The following is a 25,220-nucleotide window of genomic DNA, read 5'->3' on the forward strand; positions in this document are numbered from 1 at the left end:
CAAACTGAAGAAGCGTATGTTGACAAATGTGGCATTTTTTTGCCTTGTTAAAAGCCTCCTGGTTCTCTTTGGTAAATTCCATCTTCTTTGGACGTCTTAATTGTTCTCTAATCTCCCCCTCCTCTTCTCGCAATGCTTCTAGAAACTCATTAGCTGCGTTCTTACCTCGGTAAATCACAGGAGGGTTTGCTTTACCGTCTGATCTGACTACTATGTAACCAAAGGAGCAGATCTCGTGTAATCCTACCTTATTCGTGGCGCCACGTTTCTGCTCTTCCTTAGTTATCAACGCTTCGAAGTCTGCATATATCACGTAAGGCACTTGCATCTGCTTTTGATGGTCTGCGTATGAAAGCTCTTTGTTGGTGGGCATCTGGATCCGTTGCGCCACTTCTTCGACTCCGCGGCAGATCTCATCGTGTTTCTTTAGAGCTTTAACGCTGGTAAAGGATAATAAGCAGCAGTCACAGAAGTACTTTTTGCCTTTGTGCTTAGTATGTCTGTAGAATAGTCTGCTAATGTGTTTAACCCATGAGTAGTGTCCGCCGTGGTAGAATAAATGTACGCGCTCTCCTTTACTTTTTGACAGAACTAACGGTACTATCGTCTGCTCTCTGACTCCGTAAACGTTAATTGCTAGATCGTTTATTTCCTCAAATATGGGGATGTCTATCAACTGCATGGGAAATTCCACACCATCCCACTCTAAATCATCTGTGGGATACTTACTTGTCCTACAGGGATCCTTCTCTGCTGGATACAGTGCAGACCTGATTGCCCACATAAAGCATCGATTGTCTTCATTCTTCACGTTTACAATAGCCTTCTTCCTTTCTACCCACGTTGGTAGCGGTACGTAACTCCCCCCTCGTATGGGTACGTACCTGGCTATACTTATCTCTATTCCTTCAACCTCCTCTACTGTCCAACCCGATCCTTCTTTCGTGTAGTTAGACAGCGACTCCATTATTGCTTCTAAGGCTTCACTGAGTGACCTATCCAGATTCGTGGATTCTAATATCACTAACGACTTTGATCGCAACATTGCTGTCGTCATTACCTCGTCTTTTGACAAACTTACTTCTACCATTATGCTCGCTTTCAGGGCTCCTAATTCTTCTATACCTTTTCGGAGAGTCCTTTTAACCTTCCTTTCTGACTGACGCCAAAACTGTCTAACGTCAATCTCACCGTTACCGGGTATTGACACCGTGCTGAAGTTGCTTTGGGATTCCATCTATATAATAGGAAATATTTTATACCTAATACCAAGCACTTTTTAGGTCGTCGTAGTCGTACTCACAGTCCTGACAATGCCAAAACAATTTAACCTTAGTCTCAAACTTCTTACCACATCCACAATCATAACTGCTCATACACTTCGTCTTCATTTTCAAATGCTTTTTCAAATCCGCTTCTTTCTTAAAAGTTCTCTTACATTCTTCGCACTCCATATATAGACTAACATATTTGCGCTGTTGCCCCCACGGGTAATCCTGGTGGTCTCATAGGGATTAGGGTTACGCAAACGCGGGTTGGTGACTTTAACCGGGTAATCCTCGGGTTGCCACTGCGTTAGAACCCCCATTCCCTATACTACTTACGAAGGAAGAAAAATTGGACAAATGTTTGAATGAAGGCGGCGAGAGAATGAAAGAATGATGACAAGAAAAAAGAAGCAAGGGAAACAACCCTTGTAGCATGCTTTTGATTAACATATTAAAATTATTTTCGATAAAACATTTGTTCTATTATTTCCTCTACTTTCCTGTTAAAAAATTCCTACCACAGTATTTCCCCTTTTGTTTTCTCAAATTCTCAAACATTTATTATGCGCATGAATTTTTCCTAAATATCATGCGGAAATGAAAAAAAAGATTAAGATGAAAATCAATACTGATTCTTTAGATAGTCCCGTCATCCACCCCTCCGACACTCTTACTAACGAAATAATCAGCCTTGCCAAACGAAATATTCTGACCTCTCTTCTAGGATATAATGTTTTCCGATTTCTGACCACGTGTCATTCCCTAAAGTATCATTACAATTGCAAAACCTGTTAGGCAATAAGACTTCCACCCAGGAGTGGTAAGCGCTTTAGATTTGTTTAATGGTTGCGCATGAAAAGAAACATGAATATGGATACAACTCAAACGAAAAATCTTATTCTCAATAGGATAACACGTTGTTTGAAATGGGAAAACATTACGCCCAAGGTAAATAGATCTATTGCATATGCTCAAATATGAACAAAGGGTTCGTGGATCTGCTGTTGGAATCGCTACTTTCATCAATCTGAGATAATATCGATACTAAATGTCCCAATATATGACCAACCACATTAAAACTGGTTTATTTGATTGTATGATTAAAGTAGAATGCTCAAAAAATAGCTTTCCCGTGGACAAGAAAAAAAGGGGTTATGGTTTTGAATTTCACGGAAATTAAAGAAATTTAGCGTTGCATGCGGCCAAAAGTGAGCCGTGTGTTTACCCCAGGAACGCGCTAAAATTGTCTCAAAAGTGATGTTCGTAGCGGATAATACACGGTGCAATCTTGCGCGTTGCAAGGACCTCGTACAAGGTGTCCGTTTCTTAGCAGGCTTAAACCCATAACTAAAAGTCGAGTTCATTGTATGTCAAAAATTAATCCATAAAAAAGGATTAAAAAGTGCCACCAATTTACGGCATATGGTTTGATCTCTCCCAAATGCACGCGGTACGTTATTGTCATTATCATGGACTTATAATATCATCCTTGGAATACGATTAGGCCTTTTTCTGCATGGTTTATTAGATGAACTGTTATCAAGTCATTCATCATTCTAAATCGTTTCTATGACATGATTGATTGATGATAGCTGAAATGTCTTACTTATGCAGAAAATATATTCCTTCTGATGTACTATAATAGAATGAAAGTCGAAAGAATGAAAATTTCAGTATCCATAAATTTCCTTTCATCGAATTACAACAGCGTAACGGTAAAACTTGGATGATTAAAGTTAAATAATTCATGAAATCGTCTCATAAGAAAGGTACCCTGACAAAATGGAGTTCAACCAAAGGGGGTTAAATAATTAATTTTTATCTCAAAGAAGATTGGAATACGAAATTTTATCATCAGATGGTCGGTGATTTTTATAGCTAATTAAGTGTCGAAAAAAAAGGCATGGGCGGTAGAGCGGTTCATCAGAACTAATAAACAAACATCGCCCAAAGCATTTGCGTTGCATGGATGCTTTTGTCCATTTGCTCCATTTTAATACCTGATGTTACTAAGTATTAATAAGATCATTTTACTCTCTTTAGAGGAACTAAATCCGGTACCGACGCCATACAACAGATTGACAAGCTATATTTGTTTCATTTGAATGCTTGATGCTAAATGTTTTAAAGGAAAGTTTCAATATGATGACAACCCGATAGCCGCCGTCATCCGGCAAATGCTAGCGGACGCCTTCATTCTTTGAGGCACTGATTAAAAGATTTGTAATTAATCTACAGGGTGAAAAGATTTCTCTCGTATTATGTTATTATGATATTATGATGTTTCGAGATTATAAAATTCTGATTTTACTAAACACATATTTGTATATCAGCAAGAAGGAAAATATAATATTAGTTCAATTCAAAACTATGTATATCAATCAAGTAATAGATAAAAAATGAGTGTCTCGTTCAGTGTTTGATCCGGTATCAAGACTCGTTCAGCTGACCAAATACGACTTTTGATTCGTTGTCAAGCTTATAAATGATTAATTATGAGTTTGAGAAAGTACTGACATATGAACACCCGCGTAAGTGGTATATCCCTTTTTGTGCTACAGTGAAACCTCTCCTCACGTACACCTCCATATCACGGACACATCTATATTATGGACACCTCTTACGGACACCTTCATATTATGGACACCTTCATATTATAGACACCTCTATATTATGGACAGATATTTAGGTCCAGGCAAAATCGCCATACATTCTTTGTTTCATAGACCTGGCCTCTATATTAAGAACACCTCTATTTTGAGGACACATTTTCTGGCCCTCCGGTGTCCGTATTATAGAAGTTTCACTGTAAAGGAATTGAAAGATTGATGAAAATAAGGGTACAAGGACCACATAGCAACCTATAAAGCGTACGTTTTGGGGGGAGGGGCGATGGGAAGATGGGAGAGCGGGGGTGGAGCGGGAAAGATAGTAGAAAAGTATGAATGCGACAAAGGTGGAGGTATACGACTTCCAGCTCCTTTCTCTACTTGCTCACTGGAAGAGTAAATCAGCGTTAAGGGAAGGTTAAACATACTAAGAAGCGCGAGATTTGATATAGAACCCTTGCATGTGATGTCAAAGCAGCTCTATCTGGGGGATAAAACAAAACGATTCCAATCTCCTGACAATTGGAATTCTTTTTTTTTGTCCCTCAGATCGAGCTGCTCTAATGTTACATGCAAGGGGTCTATACATACTAGAAGCCGCTGGCTTCTATCTAAAAATACCTGGCCATAGTACGGACGTGCAGTAATTGATACTTGAAATCGCGGAATGACCAAATGAGACCAGGAGCCCCACGCGGCCGGTGAAAAATAAAGGAAGACCCTGGGTGATCTTTGCTAACACATTAGGTCGGGTCTTGACCAGATTTCTAGGCTAAACAAGAAATCCCCCCCCCCCCCTCTCCCCACATGGGGAAACAAGACAAGAGTTTGTTCGAGCACTGTTGTTTTTATTGATCTCTTCTACAGATCGATCTTAATCTCATTCCTATACAAGTACATATTTGAGCTCAGTTTTATCATTTATTATTTCTAATAGGTTTTTAGATACTTTTTCATTACTGAATAACTGGGTTACGTTCATTTAAAGTTGATTACGTTGCGTTTACGATTCCTGGAACAAAGGAAAGAAAATTTAGTTTTACGATGCATTGTGGGTATTATTTGTCTTAATATTGAACAAAACTTTAAATCAGTCACTTTACACAGATTAGATGGATGGGATGAAAAGAATAGCAAGCTCTAAAACAGCTTTTTTACCTGAGAATGACGACAATCTATTTCACAATTTTTTTTGCCGGTGTGGAAAATCTTTTGTTTTGATAAACAATGAATTTCGCACCTCGGCTTGGAATCTCTTGACAGTAATGACGTCATTCTCAGTCACTGAATTTTTTATTCATTGTCTGACGTCATTTTAATATACCATAGGAGATTAACTGTTTTTAGTTTGATGGAACTAGAATTGGCCTTCATAATCACGGCAGACCTCTCCAAATACCAATTTTTATGAAGTAAATGATTAGGGCAAATTTTATGATTTTATTTTAGTTACCGAAAATCTGAAAAGTATGGACGGAAAAACGGATAGGAAAATGGCGGAAGCAGGCACCATTTTGTTTTTGAACAAGTTCAATCTAAAACTAGAGTAATTATAGCAAACACCGAAGTCATCTTATTCCTATTTCAGAAATAACCTAATATTGCATGCATAAGTTTAAGGGTTTATTTATGACTCATACCTAGACAAGAGGAAAGAAACTACTTTAACGTATACTCAACACATGTGGTCAGCCATGCCATGGGGGAGGTCTAGTCTTTCAGAAATTTCAGATCAGAAAAATATACTCATTTATTTAAAGACCATATTACTAATTTTACGAGTTCTCTAGCCAGTGATATAACACCAAATTACATTTTTTGAATAAGCAAACTCAAACAAACAAACAAACAAACAAACAAGCAAGCAAACAAACAAATAAACAAACAAATAAACAAAAAACATACCAACGAACGAAGGAACGAACGAGCAAACAAACAAACCGACAGACAAAGCAACAAACGAACAAACGAACAAACGAACAAACGAACGAACCAACAAACAGACAAACGAACAACCGAACGAACGAACGAACGAACGAACGAACGAACAAGCGCACAATCGAACGAACGAACCAACAAGCAAACAGGGAAAACAGATAGTTTTATCTATACGAAGGAAATAGCCTCTGGGCTGCGTGACTTAAGCCAGGCGAAATCCGAGATTAAGTTAATTTAAATTTAGTGTGTCTGGTGTTACGGCGGAGAAAAAACCTGAGAATAAACACTAGAGTTCTGAGTAAACGAGTTAATGAATTTATGGACGTGCTTTAAATCCCACTGACTGAACTAAAGTATTATATCCTTGTCTTGTATCGCCCACATTTAGTGAGTGTTTTCACGCCTAAACAACCATTAGGTACTTGAATAGGCAAAAAAAAAAAAAAAAAAAAAAAAAACCAAACAGCACTAAAATTATTTTCAACTTTATTCAAACAAAACACGAATAGCTGAACCGATTTTAGGTTTTCTGATCCTCTATTACTTCATGCTGGTCACATATTGTCTAATTGTGTATCCGCGTTTTGAATTTTCAACTATTGTTAGAATTTTTCCAGCGGTTCTATCTATTCAAAGTGGATTATTTTCAATGTTGAGGTTGATGTGGAGTTAGAGCCAGACGTGGGTATTTATATAATGGAACTTGAGAAACCACATTCTCACGGACTATCAAAAGCTTTTTCACAGATTAGACTGATATAGATCACTTGGTAAGTCTTTTCCTCACACTTTATACATTATCGATGTATTTTAAGATTAACAGAAATTAATAGGAAAGTCTTTGTGGCGATAGTTAAAATAATTGAAGTTTTTCACAGTACGCAGATATTTTAACCACCGTGGCCGTATTTAGCTATCTTTTGTCTAGAATAGAGAGCGCGCAATGCTGTTCTCGAGTCTTTAAAAGAACAATAGAGGGCTCAAACTCATGCATTTGTCAATATCAGTGAATAGGGATATTAAGTCTTAGACAAAGAGGGGTTGTAAATTCCATTTTAAGATCATATATTTATCCGTTTAGTAAGGCTTAGTAATGATTTATTCGAATCTAATTCCTTTGGCTAGGTAATTTTAGATCCTGTATTAACAGATTGTGGCAATTTTGCCGCCATCTTGAAAGATATTTTGTATTTTGTAGCTCGACACAGGATCCTGAACTAAGGAATAAGGGAATAAAGGATTGCGTAGCGGTAGTCGTGCACTTGCCTCTCACCTCTGGGGTCTCACATGTGAGTAGAGTTTGTTAGGTCTCTCACGTTTGAGGTTCTCTGGCTTTGCTCCTTCCGCAAGACCCACTAAACTCCAATTCGATATCAGTGTGTTATTCGCGCCCTGACTTTGATCAGCCCAGAGGTTGTTTCTGGGTTCCATCTGTGAGTTAACCGTGCGCTGACTTCACTTTGATCAGCCTTGGAGTTAAGTTGTTTTAGGTCGTATCGATAAACTTTCAATGCACAACTATAGAACAACTGAAGCTCAAACGTTTCCCCAATCCCCCCCACCCCACCCCTCCCCTCCGATCCCGTAATTAGTTACCTGTGATTCTTAAGCGAAGAAGATTTGGAGTGCTCAGCACTCGTGACATGTGTGTCTACAGACATCCATTATGAAGGCATGGCTTCTATGCTTAGCGTTATTACAGATCATTACACTACCAGGGCGACGACACAGGTATGGGAATTTGTCGTAGCAAGCTGGAAGAAAAAAAAGGGAAAAAAATTAACAAATTAGTCAGTGTTAAGTCCTTCGTCATCACGTTCTGAGGGAGGCGCGATCGTCGAATTTTTCATTTTTAAGAAATCTATCGAACATCAAACTCTCACTCCTAGAATAAACCATTTCCAGGTCAGTTCTCTATAGGTCTCTAAATGTCCCGTTGATTAAAAATTAATTAGTTTACATGAAAAAGTTTAATTTCTGCCTAAGATTGTCTCAAAATCAGCTACATATTTCATATATCAAAACAACTCCATCCACTTGCATGCATGAGCTTAATTTTCAATGAGTTGGCAATTCATTAACCAAAGCCATAACTAACTTAACAAGATTCCTTTTAAAGGAAACACTTAGTAAAAGAGGCGGTTCACGAAAGTCTCGAAGACACTGACAACAGCATTTTGCTCATTTTGCTCTATTGATAATAATAATGTTTTTGATGTAGGTAACTTGTTAGAAATGGCTTGCATTAAAAAACTTGAGAAGTACGACTGAAAAGAAATAATCAATCGACTTTATAGGTTGATCATAGTTAGAGTCCGCTTGTGTTTTTAATCGTTGTCCTTTAAGTCTTGATTGAGAGATTTATTTTATAAAGAAGATAGTTGGTAAAATTTCGCAATTACTACAACAAAAGAAGAAATTGCAGCTTTGACCGAAAATGCTTAGTTTGAATTCTACACTTAATTTGGTCTCGAGAAACGAAATCTAAGCTGGAACGAGCTTGAACAAAACTCACCTACTAGGAAAAACTATAATAGTAATCTCCGAAACTCTGAATTAAAAGAAACGGATAGAGACACTTTGGCTGTAGAAAACTCAGAAAACTCGTATATTTGTTTTCAAGAAGTCTACCGATTAAAATCTCGATCATAGGCAATACTAAACCACGAAGATCGCTAGTAGTTCTTTCGTTTGATAAACTTCATATTAGAATCGATCGTGTGGTTTGCACAAAGATGTGAATCCAATAAAGAAAGATAAAAATAGCAGATTTCTTCGTTTCTTTCTCATCTGTAATTCAGAATGACTAAATAGAAACTAAAGAAAATTCATAGTTTAAGGGGCCAAAATACACTCGCCTCGAAAAACTCTTATATGTATATATATGTGTATGTGTAATATATATGTACGTATGTTTTTTTGTCAGGAAAAACTATGGAAGTATGCTTGTGCATTTTTAATATGGATTGAAAGAAAAATATGATTCCTAAAAGGAACTTTTTGAAATAATAATTTAAAAAAAGGAGCCAGAGAAATGAAAAGTGCAGTCAGGAACGAAGGAAGTATGTTTTAAAAGCTTTTTGGTTTAAGGTTGCTATGATTTTTTATACAAAGAACATTTATGTAAAAATTTGTAGCAAAATTAGTGGTTCTGACAATATCATGCTAGGACGTAAGAACTTTCACTGTATGTGTGCGAAACAAAAAGAGTCGGGGGCGTCTATGTACATGCCAAGATTATTAAATGATTTCACTATGTTGCTAGAAGCGAGCCAAATATTTCATATACAATTTTTTTTTTGCTTCCGGCCCAATAATTATTAACAAATGCCTTGACATAACGTCTTTGAATGCTTGATGTACTTATTATGATCATAACAAAATTCTTGCTAAATTAATAGAGGCTAAGAAATTGAAGAAGATATAATGAATTGCTTGCAGGAAAGATTGTAATTTGGATTTCAAAATATGAAATATTTTTAAAACGCCTTCATAAACAACATATATAATATTGCGTTTTAAAGTCCTCTCGGTTTGGAAGTGTTATTTTTTAAAATAACAAACACAAAATGAAGGAGAGAGAAGATAGAAACTGAAGGAAATGAGGGATAAACTAAAAGGATATATTTTTGATCGTTGTCTTCGGAAAAAACGACTTTAAGAAATATTTTATATCATGGTCATGAATGTAAATGTGCGGATATATATATATATATACGCGGCAGTTACAATCATCAATGGCCCCAGTGACGTCTACATATGACTCTAGATTCTAGACCAATGTATGGTATATTTGAAGGCAGTCAAAGTTTAAAGAGCGTACATTTTCCTTTTTTTCTATTTTGTTGGGCTACCTGTGGAATGGCCGGGAATTTTCGCGCCAAAACAACGCGTGTGCTTGCCCCTCCAACTCTGGTCCTCGCGCTGCGCCACTGGTTGAATATATAAGTACAAGAAAATAGCCAAGACAGGCCACTTGCAACTATCACAGTTTTAAATAAGATAGAACGTTCGGTATTTCTCGCTTACTTAATGTTATTGCACGAGAAACGTTTTATTAGATTGTATTAACGTTAACCCGTAGTCTTTCTTGGCTCTATTTTAATTCTACTTTTGTGTATGACAGTAGAAGTGGAAAGCATTAGGCTTACCTCGCTTGTTCATCGTCTGGCTTTCTGTAAATCATAATAGGCAAAGGATTAGTATGTTTAGACTTCATAAATGAGTGTTTACGTGGATCATTCGTTGGGGTTTAAGAGTAGCTGGGGAAAGTCTCTATATAAGGATTTAAAATGCTTTTCGAGATTCTCCTACATGTATAAACAAATAGCATTTATTTATATTAATGAGTCGCCTTTCACGTAAAAAAAAAAAAAAAAAAAAGACAGGTTTAATAAACTAGTGTTTCTAGGACTTTTCCTTGCATAACATCCATTATATTTATTACTTCTTTGATTAAAGAGCTCGGCTAGTAGAAATGAATAGTCGGCTTGTTAACGACTTCGTGTATTAACATCTAATAGTTTCTTGAAATATGGTCTAATGAATTGTTTTGATCAAATCCGAACATCATGTTTATCAGAAGTGTAAAGATTTTCCGGATGTTTCTTATTGGTTCTCTACTGCACTTAGGGTTTTTTCCCCGGGTTTCCTGATTTCCCTCCCTCCACAAAAAATCAACACATTCTTTCGAGTAGGCTGTAATTGGCCTATACGGTAGCTGTTACCCTATAGTCTCGCATCACCCTAGAAGCTAGTAAGAAATTTAAATACAAATGATAAAGCTTTTCTCATACATCCATACAGTTATCTTGAGGCAAAAGCGCAAACCACCTCACTTACGACTGAATATACGCAGTAAAGCATTGAATATACTGCAAAAAGTCTGGAAATATGTGAATAGTATAAAATATTAATGGCCACCTGAGTCGATTCTTCCGATTACTTAGTGTTTCTTCTACGATTAAGCATAAATTATTTAGTAAAGAGCATTGAAATATACATATTTCCCAGGCGGAATAAAGGTTCAATAAGTATCTTAATACCGGTTCTCATCTATGTAGTTGTTCGGAAAAGCAAATCCGCTGCTGAATTAGTGATAGATATGGAAAAATATCCTAGCCTAAAGACATTCGTATTTGAAAAAAAAAGAAAGAAAGAAAAAAAGATAAGATAAAAAGACTGAGACATGACAAAAATTTTTGGATTTGTCTTTTTTGGTTATCGTTAGTTCGTCATAAAACATATATATATATATATATATATATATATTTTTTTTTTTGGTAAGTTGTTAAACATATTTCTTTTTACTTTGAAATGACTGTCTCTTAATTATAAGATGAAACCAAAGCTTTGATCTAGGATAAATTCTAACGATACTCTTAGTTCAAGATAACGCAGAAAAAAAAAACATCTGAAAATCAGACTTACGGTATTTAATATTTAAATATCATTATTGCTTTTGTATCTCTTACTTCAATTATGAAAACACCCAAAAAAATTTTCCAGGTGAACTACATGAAATATTAAAAAAACTATCTAGCATAGAAATTTACCCGCATCGACGCCAGCCTCCAAAAGGTCATCGAGAGAACTTCCTTGTAGTTGTTTGGCTTTCGATATGGTTAAGGATACAACCAAGCAGCAAAGAATCGCCAAAGATAATTTATCTGTAATCATTTTTTATGAATGGCTTTTACGGTATAGGTTTTAGAGGTCTTGTCTTGCTTTGGGCCGAGCTGCTTGCTTATCTGTCGCCAACGAACTTGTGATCAACTGATTTTATGGTGGCTTGTTATGTGCGCTCGAACAGCGCGATTCGACCAATCAGGTGTCGAGTTGATGGCGTAATTCGAAGGACAATACGTACTGGATATTTACGGAAAGTGAGAGTCGAGCCACATTGTAGTAATTGATTGGAATTTATCCCGCTATTTATGACTCTGCTTTTATTTTACTTACATTAGTTTTTTTGTTTTTATTTGTGCAGGAAATTTCAACATGTATACACCGACCAAAGCCAGGACTTGATACCAAAACCTCATCAATAGCTAAAAATTCAAGCTGACATTAATTAATTTATATCCAGTGTTTGATCTCTTCATCCAGAGCAAAAAAAAAAAAAAATCAAAATTCTACTCAGAAAAAAAAGGGGGGAAAAAGTTTGAGACTGAAACTGGCACGTTACTATATAGCTGCGTTTTCAAGTTTTCAGTTCTTGATTTTTGTCAGCAGAGGTATTAGCATTTTAATGGTTATATTATAAACAAACTAATGTGAATTAGGGAGAATGGCACGTATTCGTTAGCCCTCTTATTTGAGCGAGTGTAATGCATTTCTTTTTATTACTGCTTAAATAGTTGATTGGAATATCAAATAATTTCAAATCCTGTCACTCATTCATGCATTCATTTATTCATCCAAAAAAGCCATTTCTTCCTGAATACAAACGAAAACCATCAAATGATTGCAAGGTGTGATCTTTTGGAATCAGAATTCTATAGCCGCGTGAATATTCTTGCAAAATGAAATAAATTAGCCGGCAACTTTTATTAATTTTCCAATTTACTACTCCTTTTCTCAATATCAATGGATTAAAAATATACTTCTGTCAAGCAACAACAACAACAACGCATTTTCTATTTTTTTCTTCCAACCACAAATGTTAACTGAACCATGTTTAAATTTATAAAAAAAAAATATTAAAAGAGGACTAAATTCCCTTGAGCTCTTATTATTTTTCTGTTAATAATTTTTTGACGGTTTGGAAGTGACTAGAGATGAAAAGGGAAAGTGTGGGGGAGATTACAGCTGGCCCCGAGTAAACAAGACGCTTCCTGACGTTTTGACACACGAGACACCTCTGTTTTTTCACAAGGTTATCTCACTTCAAGTCAATATTTCATATCTTTCTATAATCAAAACTTGTATAACTAGATATTCATATGGTCTCGTTTAAAAGGAAAATGGCTAGCAGCACGATTCGACTTGAACACGGGAAACTCTGACTGTTTACTAATAGTTAAAGATTTTCCAATTGTCAACAATACTTGATCCTACTGTGAGGAATGATTTCTTGAAGTACGAAAAAATCTTAAGAAACTGATGAGTAATTTCTTTTAGCAAATATCGACATTAAAGTGGCTTGTCAGAATAGAGATTGAAGTTAGAAAGAAGGTTAAAGAAGAGTATGAGAGCGTAACTGAATGAACTGCTCTTAGCTTTTCTAGGACCTTTATTGATTTTCAATCTATCTTTTGTAACATCTATTTTTTAATCAAAAACCTCAAAAAAAAAACCTTTCTTATCTATTTCCCTTTTCCTGATTTCAAGGTAATAAATAAAAAACTATAGCACTTAGGGCAGTTTCGATTGAATTAATTTTTTTGGATTAAATTGAAAATAATTAAAAATTTTGAGAACGTCAAAGGAATCTTCTTTAGTGGCTTATAGTATAGACCTCATGAGATTTTTCCTCAAGGCCTGATTATCCTCAGTTGAAATCAGAACTATTAAAAATAAAATAAAAAAAAAGCGAAGAAAAACAAATTTTTTAGATTCATTTCCCTCTGGCCAATCATACATCCCGGCTTTTGGCGTATTCACCTTCTTTTTAAGTTATTTTGCGCAGATATTTGCTATAACTTTTGTGTTTAGTTCCAATGGTTATATTAATTGTGAATCCGTATATCTGCCGCACCGTAAAAAGTCTAGATTTGCCGGCCTTGATTTTATGGCCATTAGCTCGGTCATTTTCTAAATGAAGACAAACTAGTCAAACATGAACTTCAAACAAAATTAGCAGTCACAGACAAGTTGGCAAACAAATGACTTGATGAACCATAGCAGTTGATCGCTCATTCGATATAACAACCATATCTTCTACAATAGTATACAGAAATGCTTTCCTAAGCCTTTTTTCTGAACTGAGATATTTATAGACTGAACTTTGCATGAAGCATGGCCACACTCACTGTTTTTGGTAGAACTTTTTTAAAACACGCAAGTGGTATTTTTCAAGGTAATTTATGAGCAATGCAGTTGATTTGAGCTGATTTAAGAGTTCAAAAATCAAGAGGATTTTCTTGAAAGCCTTCAAAAATTAAAGCTTTAAATGGTAGCGAGAAAATTAATTGCTTTAACGACGAAATGCAGCCATCAAAATTAAAATCTTATACAGGAAAGGTAATATAAGATGGGGGAGATGATGATGATGATGATGATTATGATGATCAACCACTGAGATCACTTTCTGGGGTAGTTGACGGAGGAATTCTTGCAAAAGGTTGAAAGAAGGAGCGAACATTGAGAGACATTAACTAGTGAAAACGTGTGTGTTTATGTTGCATGCAAACCGGTTGGGGAATAATAAAAACTGCACTGTTATAACACCATAATGATGGCCAATGTGGAATCGGATCGCACCATTGCAGTTTATCTGAAGTTTAATTTAAAAACAAATCTTTATCATGCCGAAATGGTGGCCGATCAAATTGATAAACATAAGATTTCCTCCCTCCCCAAAACCTCAAACGCAAAATTCCATTCGATCTGTGAGCTGTGGCCTGACTTTGATCAGCCTAGATATTCGGCATGATTGAGAAAAAACCGAAGAAGTTCGACGAATTTAAGAATGTTAAAAAACAGCAACCTAGGGCAATGTATGATGGCAGCAATAAAGATAATGAACAAAAATTACAAAGTTGTTTGTTACAGTTACCGTCAGACGTTTATTTCTTAAACGAGTAAAACAAAAACAGCTCTGTATCGGGATTACGAAGCGGGGCGCAAACGAAATCACAATATTTTTCGATTGGATGCAAACAGAAATCTGACGATCCTTTCACATAATCACTTTTACATACTGTATTCGAACCTCGAATGACTTCAGAGAATGAATCAATACGGATAAAAAATAGAGAATTTTCTCGTTTATATATGTTTTATTATTGGATTCATTAAATTGATAATGAATATACGTGCGCAAAAATATGCTGTAGGCATTTAGTATTTTGTACATATAATACAGCACTACACGACTAATAAAACAGTGCAGTCAGAGGTGGAATAGCCCTGAAGGAAAATGAATATAGGTTTGTACATATTAGGAAGAGCATTTACTATACATACTATATATATAACTGTCTTAGGACTTTTGTACAGCTAGTACGCATTGATCATAAAGTAAAATGCAAGGCGACCCGGGTTGGATTCCCGGACTCGGCGTCGTATGTGAGTAAGTTGCATGTTGGTTCTCTCCTGGTGCTTCAAGGGTTCTTCTCCGGATTCTCACGTCTTTCCTCCCTCCGCGGCAAAAGTCAAATTCTGAATTCCAGTTTGAATCCAGTTAAAAAAGAGTGACCGCTGAGGAACCACTATTGGACTCTATTTATAATTTATAATTTTCTATTTTATTTTACTAAATACTGTGAACAAATTGCTTTACAGCAAAAAGAAAAGAAGAAGCATGATCTAACTTCGACAGAAGTCTTTTGTATATAAAGCAATAAAAAGCCTTTTATATTTTATATATGTATATTTTTTTAATGATTAATGAATTGTGTTATACTTTCTAACGTTATTAAAATGCCGTTTCTTGTATATTTGACCTTCTTTCAAGCCATTTATAAAGTATTTATGATATTATTACTATTATCGGATATCATGCCTGATATTTTTTCGAGTTGTCTGTTACTACGGCTATATGAAAAAAATATCAGAGATGGTATCCCATGATTTTTGGAATTATGGCATATCCTCCCTGATATTTTTTCCGAGTTGTGTATGTATATATACACTTGATTGCAAAAAGGTTGTAGTATACATTAATACATATATCTAATGAGATGCAAGATATCAAATGAGATGGAGAACGTAAAAAAGTAACATATTTCGGTCTTATTTATCTTCTATTGTATAATAGACATTAGGTATTGCACAAAGTCAAGTTAAAAAAGTATTTTCTACAAAAAATAGAGGTTAAGCAATCGTATTTAAGCATGTTTTACGCTCTGCATCAAATTTGATATCTTGCATCTCATTAAATATATATATAATATATGTATATGGAAGATGCCACTCAATCTGCATGACTGATAATTTGTATTAAAGTTAATTACACAAAAAGATTTATCTCTATATTTTTATATTATACTTTCTTCTTATCCTGGGATATTCACGACGTCTTCTTAGCTAGAATTTCTGCAACAATTTCTTTACGAAAAAAAAAAACGACCAACTGCACCATGACAGTCAAACTTAATATAGTTTACAAACGGCAATTAAAAATTACAAAAAATAAAATAATAATAATAATAAATCAATCTTTTTAGCAAAAAAAATTTCTGCAACAATTTCATTTATTTTTGAGAAACATTGCTTGAATGCTGACTAGACCAACTGCAGCAAGTAAGTCAAACTGAAAATCTTCTCAAGCTCTTCTTTGCCACTTGCAGTTTCCAAAGCAAAAAAAAAAAAAAAAAAACAGAAAAGAAAAAGAAAGAAAGAAAAAAATCGAATTACTTTTTCCTAAACATGAAAATTGTATCGTAAAAAGCTAAGTTGAGCATTAAAAATTCTTCACAGTTGGAAACTCTACGTGCGGAACGTCTCTTCAGTCTAAAATGTCGGAAACATACTGACGACTAATATATATCCCGTGCGTATTAAAATTAAAAATAACGCGTTTATAAATGCACCCTTTTAAAGACAGGTTTCATAAAAATCGAAATGATCAGGCTGCAAACGGCCTACTGTGAGTGAAACAGAAGAAAAAAGTAAAAAGGTGAGTAGGTGGTCTGGATGACTAAGGCATCTAACTAATTGTACATCAGTAATGCATATGATATTGACGCATGGATATTTGATGTAACCGACTTAATTCATATTATAGTACGTGAAAGTATAGGAGTTTTAATACGTCTAATCAGAGGTATGAATCTGGTGAAAGCCAACGCTTATAACACCCACAATTCAGGCGGGAGAACGTTTAAAAAAGGTCTAATACGTCTATAACCGCGCCCGTGCATTTTTAAAACAGTTCTCTATATTTTTCGATTAAAAATGGATCTTTTTATATGTATATAAGAAATGCATATTGATGTAAAAATATTGAAAAAGTGATCTTAATTTTGTAAATATTGGATTTGTTTGAAAAGGATTTCACCTTGTATATTAAAGTGTAAACTTTACGGCTATTCGAGCTGCAAATTGGCACGCAATACTTTCAAACAAGAAAAGATCAGAAAAACAGCGAAAGCTGGAAAAATTCCTAGATTTTGATATCCCATTTTTTTCCATTTGGAACTCTCCAGCATGGAGTTCTTTTGGTTGTGTTTTGTAATTATCTGGCAATCAAGATTCATAATCCTGACTAGTGACTGGAATCAATGACAAGATAAAACTTCAAGAGAAAAGTAAACATAAAAGACGTGGCAAGATAATGAAAAAAAAAAAAAATTAAAGCCAATTTAACTCTACTGGCATTCCTGGGAAGAATATATACTGTTTGTGTGGTGTGTATATATATACATAGCACGTATTAGCAAGCCTGCAGGGACTGAGAGTATTTATATATGCACATCCATTTATATATATGATCCTTTTATATAGTACATGTATATCAAAAGTATATCAGAAATTATGGAACATCCTCCCTGACATTTTTTTCGAGTTGTCCATCAATAGGGCTTTCTGAAAAAAATATCAGAGAGATGGTATTCCATAATTTCTAATATACTTTTTACATACTTCATATATATAGAAAATTCAATCAGAATTTTTGCGCGCATATTGTTGTATAATCATATTTACACGCGTATCTTTGAATTATCATTCTACGTGTGGGTAACAAAAACACCAGAATCAACAATCTGGTTTTAGAAGAAAAACTTCTCACGAGTGAAAATACCATCCAATCTAAACAAATATAAGAGACAGGATTCAGACAAATATGGATGATTTGAAACCATTTTTAATCTAGTTTTTCATTAAACATCTAGAATTCTATTGAAAATAACTGCGCAATGTTCGTGAGAAAGTAACAAAGAAGATAAGATGAATTATTAACGGATGTCTTCATATTGATGAACGAAATGATGGCGATAAAACAATAGAGAAATGTCTTTTGTTCTCGTATTATACAAGTGGTGCTGCTGTCCTGACTCAAGTGGAATCTCAAATTCATTTTCACCACCATTAAACAATTCCACTGTGTTTAACTATTCAAACTACCGACATAAAAAAGATGAGAAAATTAATTGCAATAGTCAAATCAATACTACAGCCGTTTGATCAGTTCCTATTCTCCTCCTATCGTGCCTGCGGTTACATGCCTCCATTTCGCCGTGGGAGAGAAAAAAAAACCATTTCTTGGCAATTGATCATTTTGTGATTACCAATGACCTCCTTTGATTTGACCAAGAGTTTGGTACTCAGACGTAAGAGCTTCTCGGTAGAGCCTTGAGAATTTGCGTCAGTTCAATTCTCCATCACAAGTGCTTTCGCGATCAACACTGAAGTGCAAACTTAGTTAACTACTTTCAAGTTCTCGAAGGTTCTCTTGAAGTGTCTTTGTCATAACATATGAACTACTCTTGTCTATCACAAAAAATTTGGTCAAGATGTTTTGAAGACTGAGTTGTCAAAAGATAAATGCGTTCTTTAATCCTCCAGTTTCCTGGCTGTTGTTGCGCAAGTTGTTTTGTACTTCTTGTTGAACAATCAAAAATAAACTGAAGTCTTTTCATCAATATTTTACCAAAACCTTTATTCAAATTTTCATTTTGTTTATCATACCAAAATTCAACCACAAAATCTTTTTCCTTTTTTCTTCTTCTGTTACTTATGTTTCCCCCCCTGTAACTTGAATTTCTATATTCAGTTTTAACTTGACGGATTACCTTGGAATAAAAGACTCTTATTCAATCTTCTGGAAATAAAGTGCGTTTTAAAAAAAACTGTTCTTAAAAATACCGTGCTAAATGAGACAATAGACAGCGATACCATCATTTTCCCATTTCCCAAGATTTTCTTTAATGTGTGCGCTCTAGATCTATATATCACAAGAAAAGATTTTTATGTATTAGCTTCTTTATTAGGCAGATCATGCGACTAAAAAGCGGGTTTTTAAATTTACAGCCTCGTGAAAGCCAACACAGATGTTAAGCTCATCTGTTCGTCAGATTGTTTAAGCAAACATGATAATTTGATTAATAAGCTCTCATCTGATTATCACCATCTTTTGGTATTCTGGGATTTTATCGAAGTCTATTTATAGAATTTTAGTATGGATTTTGACAGATGAGATAAATTGTCTAAAACTTTATTCACTTATGTATAGCTAAGAAAAAAATAAGGGAAGAGGCAGTGAAAGATATATATCTGTTTTGTAGACACGTTTGCGCACACTTGCGCAATGAAGCAGCGAGACAGAGAAAGGCAGAAGAAGAGAAAGAGACAGAGAAAAGCAGAAAAAGAGAAAGAGAGAGAGAGAGAGAGAGAGAGAGAGAGGAAAAGGAGAGAAAGGCGGAAACGAAAAAATAATTACATGAGTACAAGGGCAGCATGTAATAAATCAGTTTTATCGAACACTTGGATTTTTGAATTCATCCTGTTGAGCTTTATCGAGGGAGGAAAACTGAAGAGCTTTACGAAAACCCTCGAATCGAGAAATACTCCCTTAGAATATTAGAAAATTCATGTATTCCAGTGAAGGTCCGTGGAATTTCAAAGTGTTTGTATCGTTGAAGTTGTACATTCTTTACTTTACCGTTGGTATTTGTAAATATTTAGACACTGATTCGAGGCTAACCCTGAGTTAATGAGTCTGTAATCAAACGGAACGCAGCGGTAATTTGGAACTCGATTCGTTCCTGGACGTCGAGTCCAAGAATCGAATCCCAGAATCAATAGTTGGAGGAGGTGCACTGCTACGATATCTCTGCATTATGGAACCTCTTATTGAGTAAATTACATTGATAAAATCATTAATAATTCATGAGGAAAACACAATAGAAATCATAAACATTAACTTGGATTTTCTTCGGCAGATCAGTTCACTTTTATCTTGAAAATTTTAGTGAAACACAAAGGAGCTAACCTAGACGTTCGATAAGTAATATACAATATTCGTGTCCGTGTTGTATACGATATGTAAACTCTCGTTTACGCCTCGAGTTTGTATATCGGATACAACACGGCCACTCGTACTGTATATATTACAAATAACTTTTGCCTTTTTTGGTACCGAGGAGTTAACCTACATCTGTCTCGTCGGAATCGAAAGGAGTTACACTGCATGCGCATATCAACCCTTGTCGTGCGTTCTTTTTCAACTCGTCTTTTTAGCAAGAGTATAGAGAGTTTTAGATTGACTTTTGTTCTTCACGCAAACGGTAAACGTGACCAAATTTTCATCGTTTTCCTGCATTTTACTTTACCTCTTGCAAACCTTCTCACCAAACAAAAATATTCTTTTGTTTATCAACTACTTTTTGCGATACCTTTTCGCTACTTTAAAAGAATTTTTCACTGGTCAACTGACGTTTCACTTTTGCCGTAAACGAAATTCTTAAACTCTCTAGTAATTGAGGTTTTGATTTGGATAATATTTCAGATTAGTGTTCATTAGTATATTGTAAATGATCTTCGCATTGGTTCTAAAAAAAATCCAATTACGCGAGAAAATGACAAGATTTCGGCGCCAGTCTTATCTTTTGTTTATATCATATCAGATTAGGTTATATGGCTCTTTCTCTTTTTGTCTCTCCAATGTGAGACAGTTTTGTTTCCTGGACTGACAAAAAATGTGATAAAAATGCGATTTTGGAAAGATAAACCTCAGAATTAGCTTCATTATTCTCTGAGAATGGATTATTTGTGAGAGACTTTACGTGCAATCCTACAAACAACCCAGTAAGCGGCTCTTTGGCTAAGTCTCTTCGAGAAAATCTGTTTATGATCTGTAGGAATCTCGATCTTCCGCAATCGCTAGGATTTTTTCTTAGGTAACCAAAAATTTTTAGAATTAAGCATCATTATCATCAAATAAATTTTAAGTTTGGAAATTGGTTTAGTCGATCGGTATTCCACTACCGACCACTACCTGTGATATACCGACCAGCAGCAAAAAACTGTGTCGAGTTGGCATAACAATTCATTGTCGGACTGCTTTAGTGAGGAGACATATTTTAAAATCTAAGATCTAAATCTATTAAGCTTGAGCTGTTGTATCATAGCTTGGGACAATCACAACAGAACTAGGCTCCAAACCTAGGCGAAAGCCCAAAGATCGAATTGGAATTTAAAAGTTGATTTTTGTGTAGGGAGGATATTAAAAACCGGAGAACGCGTAGAAAACCCTCGACGCACAGGAGAAAACCAACAAACAACTCTACTCACATACAACACCGAGATAGGCGGGGCTCGAACACGGGTCGCATTGGTGAGAGGCGGCGCATTAGCAGCGCACGCGCACCACCTATGTTTCCCTTCGTCCCCTATAAAACAGCCCCACAATGCACTGCAATGCCAACCTGACCCATTTTTTTACTCAACCTCGGAATATTTAATGGAGCTGGGTACGTGACGCCTTTTCGTTGCTCAGTTCTCAGTTCTAGATCTGTGGCGGCCCGAGTTGACCGGTTTTAACCGGTAACGGTACGAAGCAATGTCTATGAATTATACTGATAGAAGAGTTCGATTTTCCCCCATCCTTTCTCCTTGACAGTAAATATTAAACACTAATTACTGGAAAAACTATCATATTAAGGTAATAAGGGAATGTATGGTTGAATAAATATCAAATGAATAAAGAGTTATGCTTAAACAGTGAAGCTATTAGATCTTACAAGTACTTATGGCGGGTACCGAGCGGCGAAATGTAAAACTGAATAACAGTTGAAATTAAATAATGATTTCATCGAAGTTAATATTTGGTAGCAATTGTAGCACCTTGTCGCCATCTAGGCGTGTTATCTAGCGCTAAGATAAGATCGATTGGTAAGCACTGCTTCGTTAATCCGGTTCTGAGTTCTCTATTTTTTCAGGGTTTGCAGGGTTTGTGTCTCAGTATTCCTCAAATACTAAGATATGAAATGAAAAAAAAGTGAAATGAAAAAACGAAGAAATGATGAATGTTTCGATGGTTTGTGTTTTTATGTGTGTGATTAGTGTACACATTGGGATGTGGTGGATTGAAATAAGCGAGGGAAGGTATGGATAAGACTGAAGGACCTTCAGATAAATGGATGGTAGGATTGAGACTGATTATGATTGAAGAACATGGATTGCACGGACGGACGAACGAAAGAATGGACAAATCAATGAATGCAAGGATAGACAGATAAATAAATAAATGCATAGATGGGTGGGTGGTTGGTTGGGTGGTTGGTTGTTCTTGAAGAGTGAGGAATCAGTGAGTAGATAGATGGGGGTGGGTGGATGGATGGATGGATTGATTGATTGATGAATGAATGGACGGATTGATGGACGGAAGGCCAAGGCGGACTGTCAAATTAAACCCAATTCCGAAAAAATATGAAATATATCTTTCTACTTAGCACCTCAAACAGAAGGCGGAACACTTTTTAAGGGGGAGGGGGGGGGGGTTGAACTATCTTCCTTTCAAACGAAACCCAGCCTCCCCAGCCTCCCCCCCCCCCCCCCCCCCCTCTTCCCCCTGGTTTCACAGTCCCTGTCGAAGCATCATATATCATATACCATATATCAACACTAGCCACTTTATTCATTCAGTTCTGGAAGTGAAGTATACTAATTATGACACTTCGATTATACCAAGTATATTTATGATAAGCATGGAAAAAATCATTTACTTTTTGAATGAAAATTTTCCTAGTTTTCTGTTTGTCGACTAGTGTCTTCTCGTCTATTCACTATACTGAAGCTTAAAGTACCTATTCATTGGTAATTTCCTTCCTCATTCATTCAGATCCACTTACAGAGAGTTTTGACGCCTCGGTTATTGTTTTTCTCGCTAATAATTTCTTGTTCTGTCGAAATATCTGAGTAAAACTGGCAAAGAACATTCTGAGGTTTCAAGTTCATCTTAGACATCTGGTAATAGCTTCAAGTTCACATGATAATCCTTTTTTGCACTCGAGCTAGGTTCTGAGTTTTAAGCACCAGGTTACGTACGCTTTCACATATAGCTTAACCATCCGAGACAAAGCTTCATTTAGCTTCACAAACGCTGCGTTTGGCCTTGCAAAGGATGAGAATTCAACTGCTGAATGTCATTAAACATACATGAAGTTCCTTCAAAATTGTATGTCGATTTTTTTTGTCGGCGTTTCTTAAGTTCTTTTTTTTTATCTTTGCGTTAAGCATATCTTATTATCACCTACCGACAGAGAGAGCAGCTTTTTCAATTACAGTTCTTGAGCCGCTAGTTTATCTTCACACTAATTTTAACATCCAATAGTGTAGATTGTGTTAAAGTATCTCACAAACCATCAAAACTCGATAACATTTCATAAGAAACTTTGTTCTAAATGCGGATGACTTCGCGTTAGTATATCTTTTATCTATTAGTACCATACTACCCATCAAAACTTGACGGTAATGAATTTAAAATATTATTTTCTAAAAAAATATTTTTTGGATAATTGGGTGCCGAAGCAAGTGATTTTCGAAATAAATTTTACTTTTTTTAGGTAGTTTCAGGAACTAGAAATTAATATTTCAAGGTATTCGTGAAAGCGTGACAATAGCTGTGTGCTGCATAGGAGGGCGTCAAGCATCGAATCAACCTGGAGCTTCAATCACAAAGAAAAAACGAGTTTTTCATCTTTCTTGATTTTTCAAAGTAAGAAACAATATTATCCATTTTTTAATTATTTATGTTATGAAAAGTTAAGCTTAAGTCAGGCAATGAAATGTTCTCCCCAATTTTAATCTAAAATTTCACTTGAAAACTTGCTTTAAGTGCGAAAAGATTTGCAGGATGAGAATTAACCTCATCTGATGAAGCCGTCTATCTAGGAACTTACGATCACAAAGAATAATAACGATTACGTTTTGATTAAGTTAATCTTACCATCAATGCTTAGTGCGGGTTCTCTCATTTTGTTGGCTGAAAGTCCCTGTGTCTGTAGCGAGCAAAAAACACAGATGAGTGCAAACATGACTAGAATCACATTCAAAAAACTCGCCATATTTGTTGCTTTCTGGTTGGAAAGATTTGATACGACTTTTTGAACGACCCCTAGCTAGTAGTCTATCGTTGAGATTACAAGTGATATCTCTTAGACCGTTCTGGTTTATATACCCCACTTTAGATGGACAGTGTTTACATCAACAACCCTTACAATACTCAAGACACAATCACATATAATTGTTTCTCGGCTGATTATAGACCACAAAAAGAAGTAATTAATATAGTAATTCCAAGCAATATTTATAGAATAAGACTCGTTAGTTTCCTTGAGTGGAAAAAAGTGTGTTCATTGAAGCGATAAATCGAAGAAAGCTTTTGGATAAGAGAAAAATTGCTCGTAGTGGTTTGGATGGTAATTGTGAGATTATTCAACCATTATAGCAATTTCTCTGCCGTACATGTCTTATCTTTAGTTGTTTGGCTCTCTAACCAAGTACCGATATTATCTCTTATTTTGTAGCCATTTCATTTGCCGTCGCCAAGCACGATGAATTATTGAAATGAAATCAAAATGATTTTTACACGGCCTTCTCGATAGCGGTTAGTGATAAAACGCATTGAAAACTAAATCCATTTCTACTCTCGATAAATTACATTTTACGTTTTGCTTTGGAATATTGGTGTTAGAATAAGAAATAACCGCTAGAAGAGAGGAGAAAGATATAAAATAGTTTAAACTCCCTGCGCTGCAGAAAATCTAGTTAAAGACAGCATTTTCACCCTCTTATTCTATCACCGCAGTCAAGACAGTTCTCAAGGACCAAACCGCATCCTACGTCAAATAAGCGCATTCGCTTAAAACCGGATGGAACTCAATCGATCGATTGCGCTCACTTACCTACTAGTAAGCCAAGCATAAGCTAATTATCACCAAACTAAAGATCGTGAAAACCCTTTCACATTACTAGGACAGATACGCCTTGATTGTCAATGCCATTAGACGTTTTTATGTGTTTAATGTAGGCAACCTTTCAAACAACATTTTTTGGACTCTTAGTGCATTTTCACTGACGATTCCAAATATCAAATCTAGCGTAGTTTAGTTTGTCGATAGATTTTTTTGTACTGATTTGATTTTTCTCAATCGTCCTGCACCTGTCTATACCATCACAAATATTCACTATTTTTTCGCTTTTTTATTTATATTTTTCCATATTCGTCGTTAATTTCCCATGTTCCTGTATCTAATTTCATAATTTTTCTATTTCCATTTGTTTTTAATTTTTTAGT

The 25,220-nt window shown here is 35.4% G+C and overlaps 1 protein-coding gene across 2 annotated transcripts; it reads right to left on the reverse strand.

The window, feature by feature from the left end:
• Nucleotides 1-4,704: 4,704 nt before the first annotated feature.
• LOC116305215 (neuropeptide ShK-like2) lies at nucleotides 4,705-24,072 on the reverse strand. Of its 2 annotated transcripts, none has more exons than XM_089033388.1 (4): nucleotides 23,871-24,072; nucleotides 9,967-9,990; nucleotides 7,412-7,569; nucleotides 4,705-4,889 (listed from the first exon to the last, which is right to left on the reverse strand). In XM_089033388.1, the coding sequence occupies exons 1-3, from the start codon at nucleotides 23,986-23,988 to the stop codon at nucleotides 7,445-7,447; spliced, it is 267 nt and encodes an 88-aa protein (XP_088889514.1). In that variant the 5' UTR covers nucleotides 23,989-24,072; the 3' UTR covers nucleotides 4,705-4,889; nucleotides 7,412-7,444. The 2 variants fall into 2 exon arrangements, with proteins under 2 accessions (XP_088889514.1, XP_088889513.1); XM_089033387.1 differs by lacking the exon at nucleotides 23,871-24,072 and adding an exon at nucleotides 11,371-11,590.
• Between the last annotated feature and the right edge of the window lie 1,148 nt (nucleotides 24,073-25,220).

This window comes from Actinia tenebrosa, unplaced genomic scaffold, assembly GCF_029948245.1.
Source record: "Actinia tenebrosa isolate PJP-AT-01 unplaced genomic scaffold, QUT_ActTen_1.0 PGA_scaffold1__47_contigs__length_23844297, whole genome shotgun sequence".
Taxonomy (NCBI): domain Eukaryota; kingdom Metazoa; phylum Cnidaria; class Anthozoa; order Actiniaria; family Actiniidae; genus Actinia; species Actinia tenebrosa.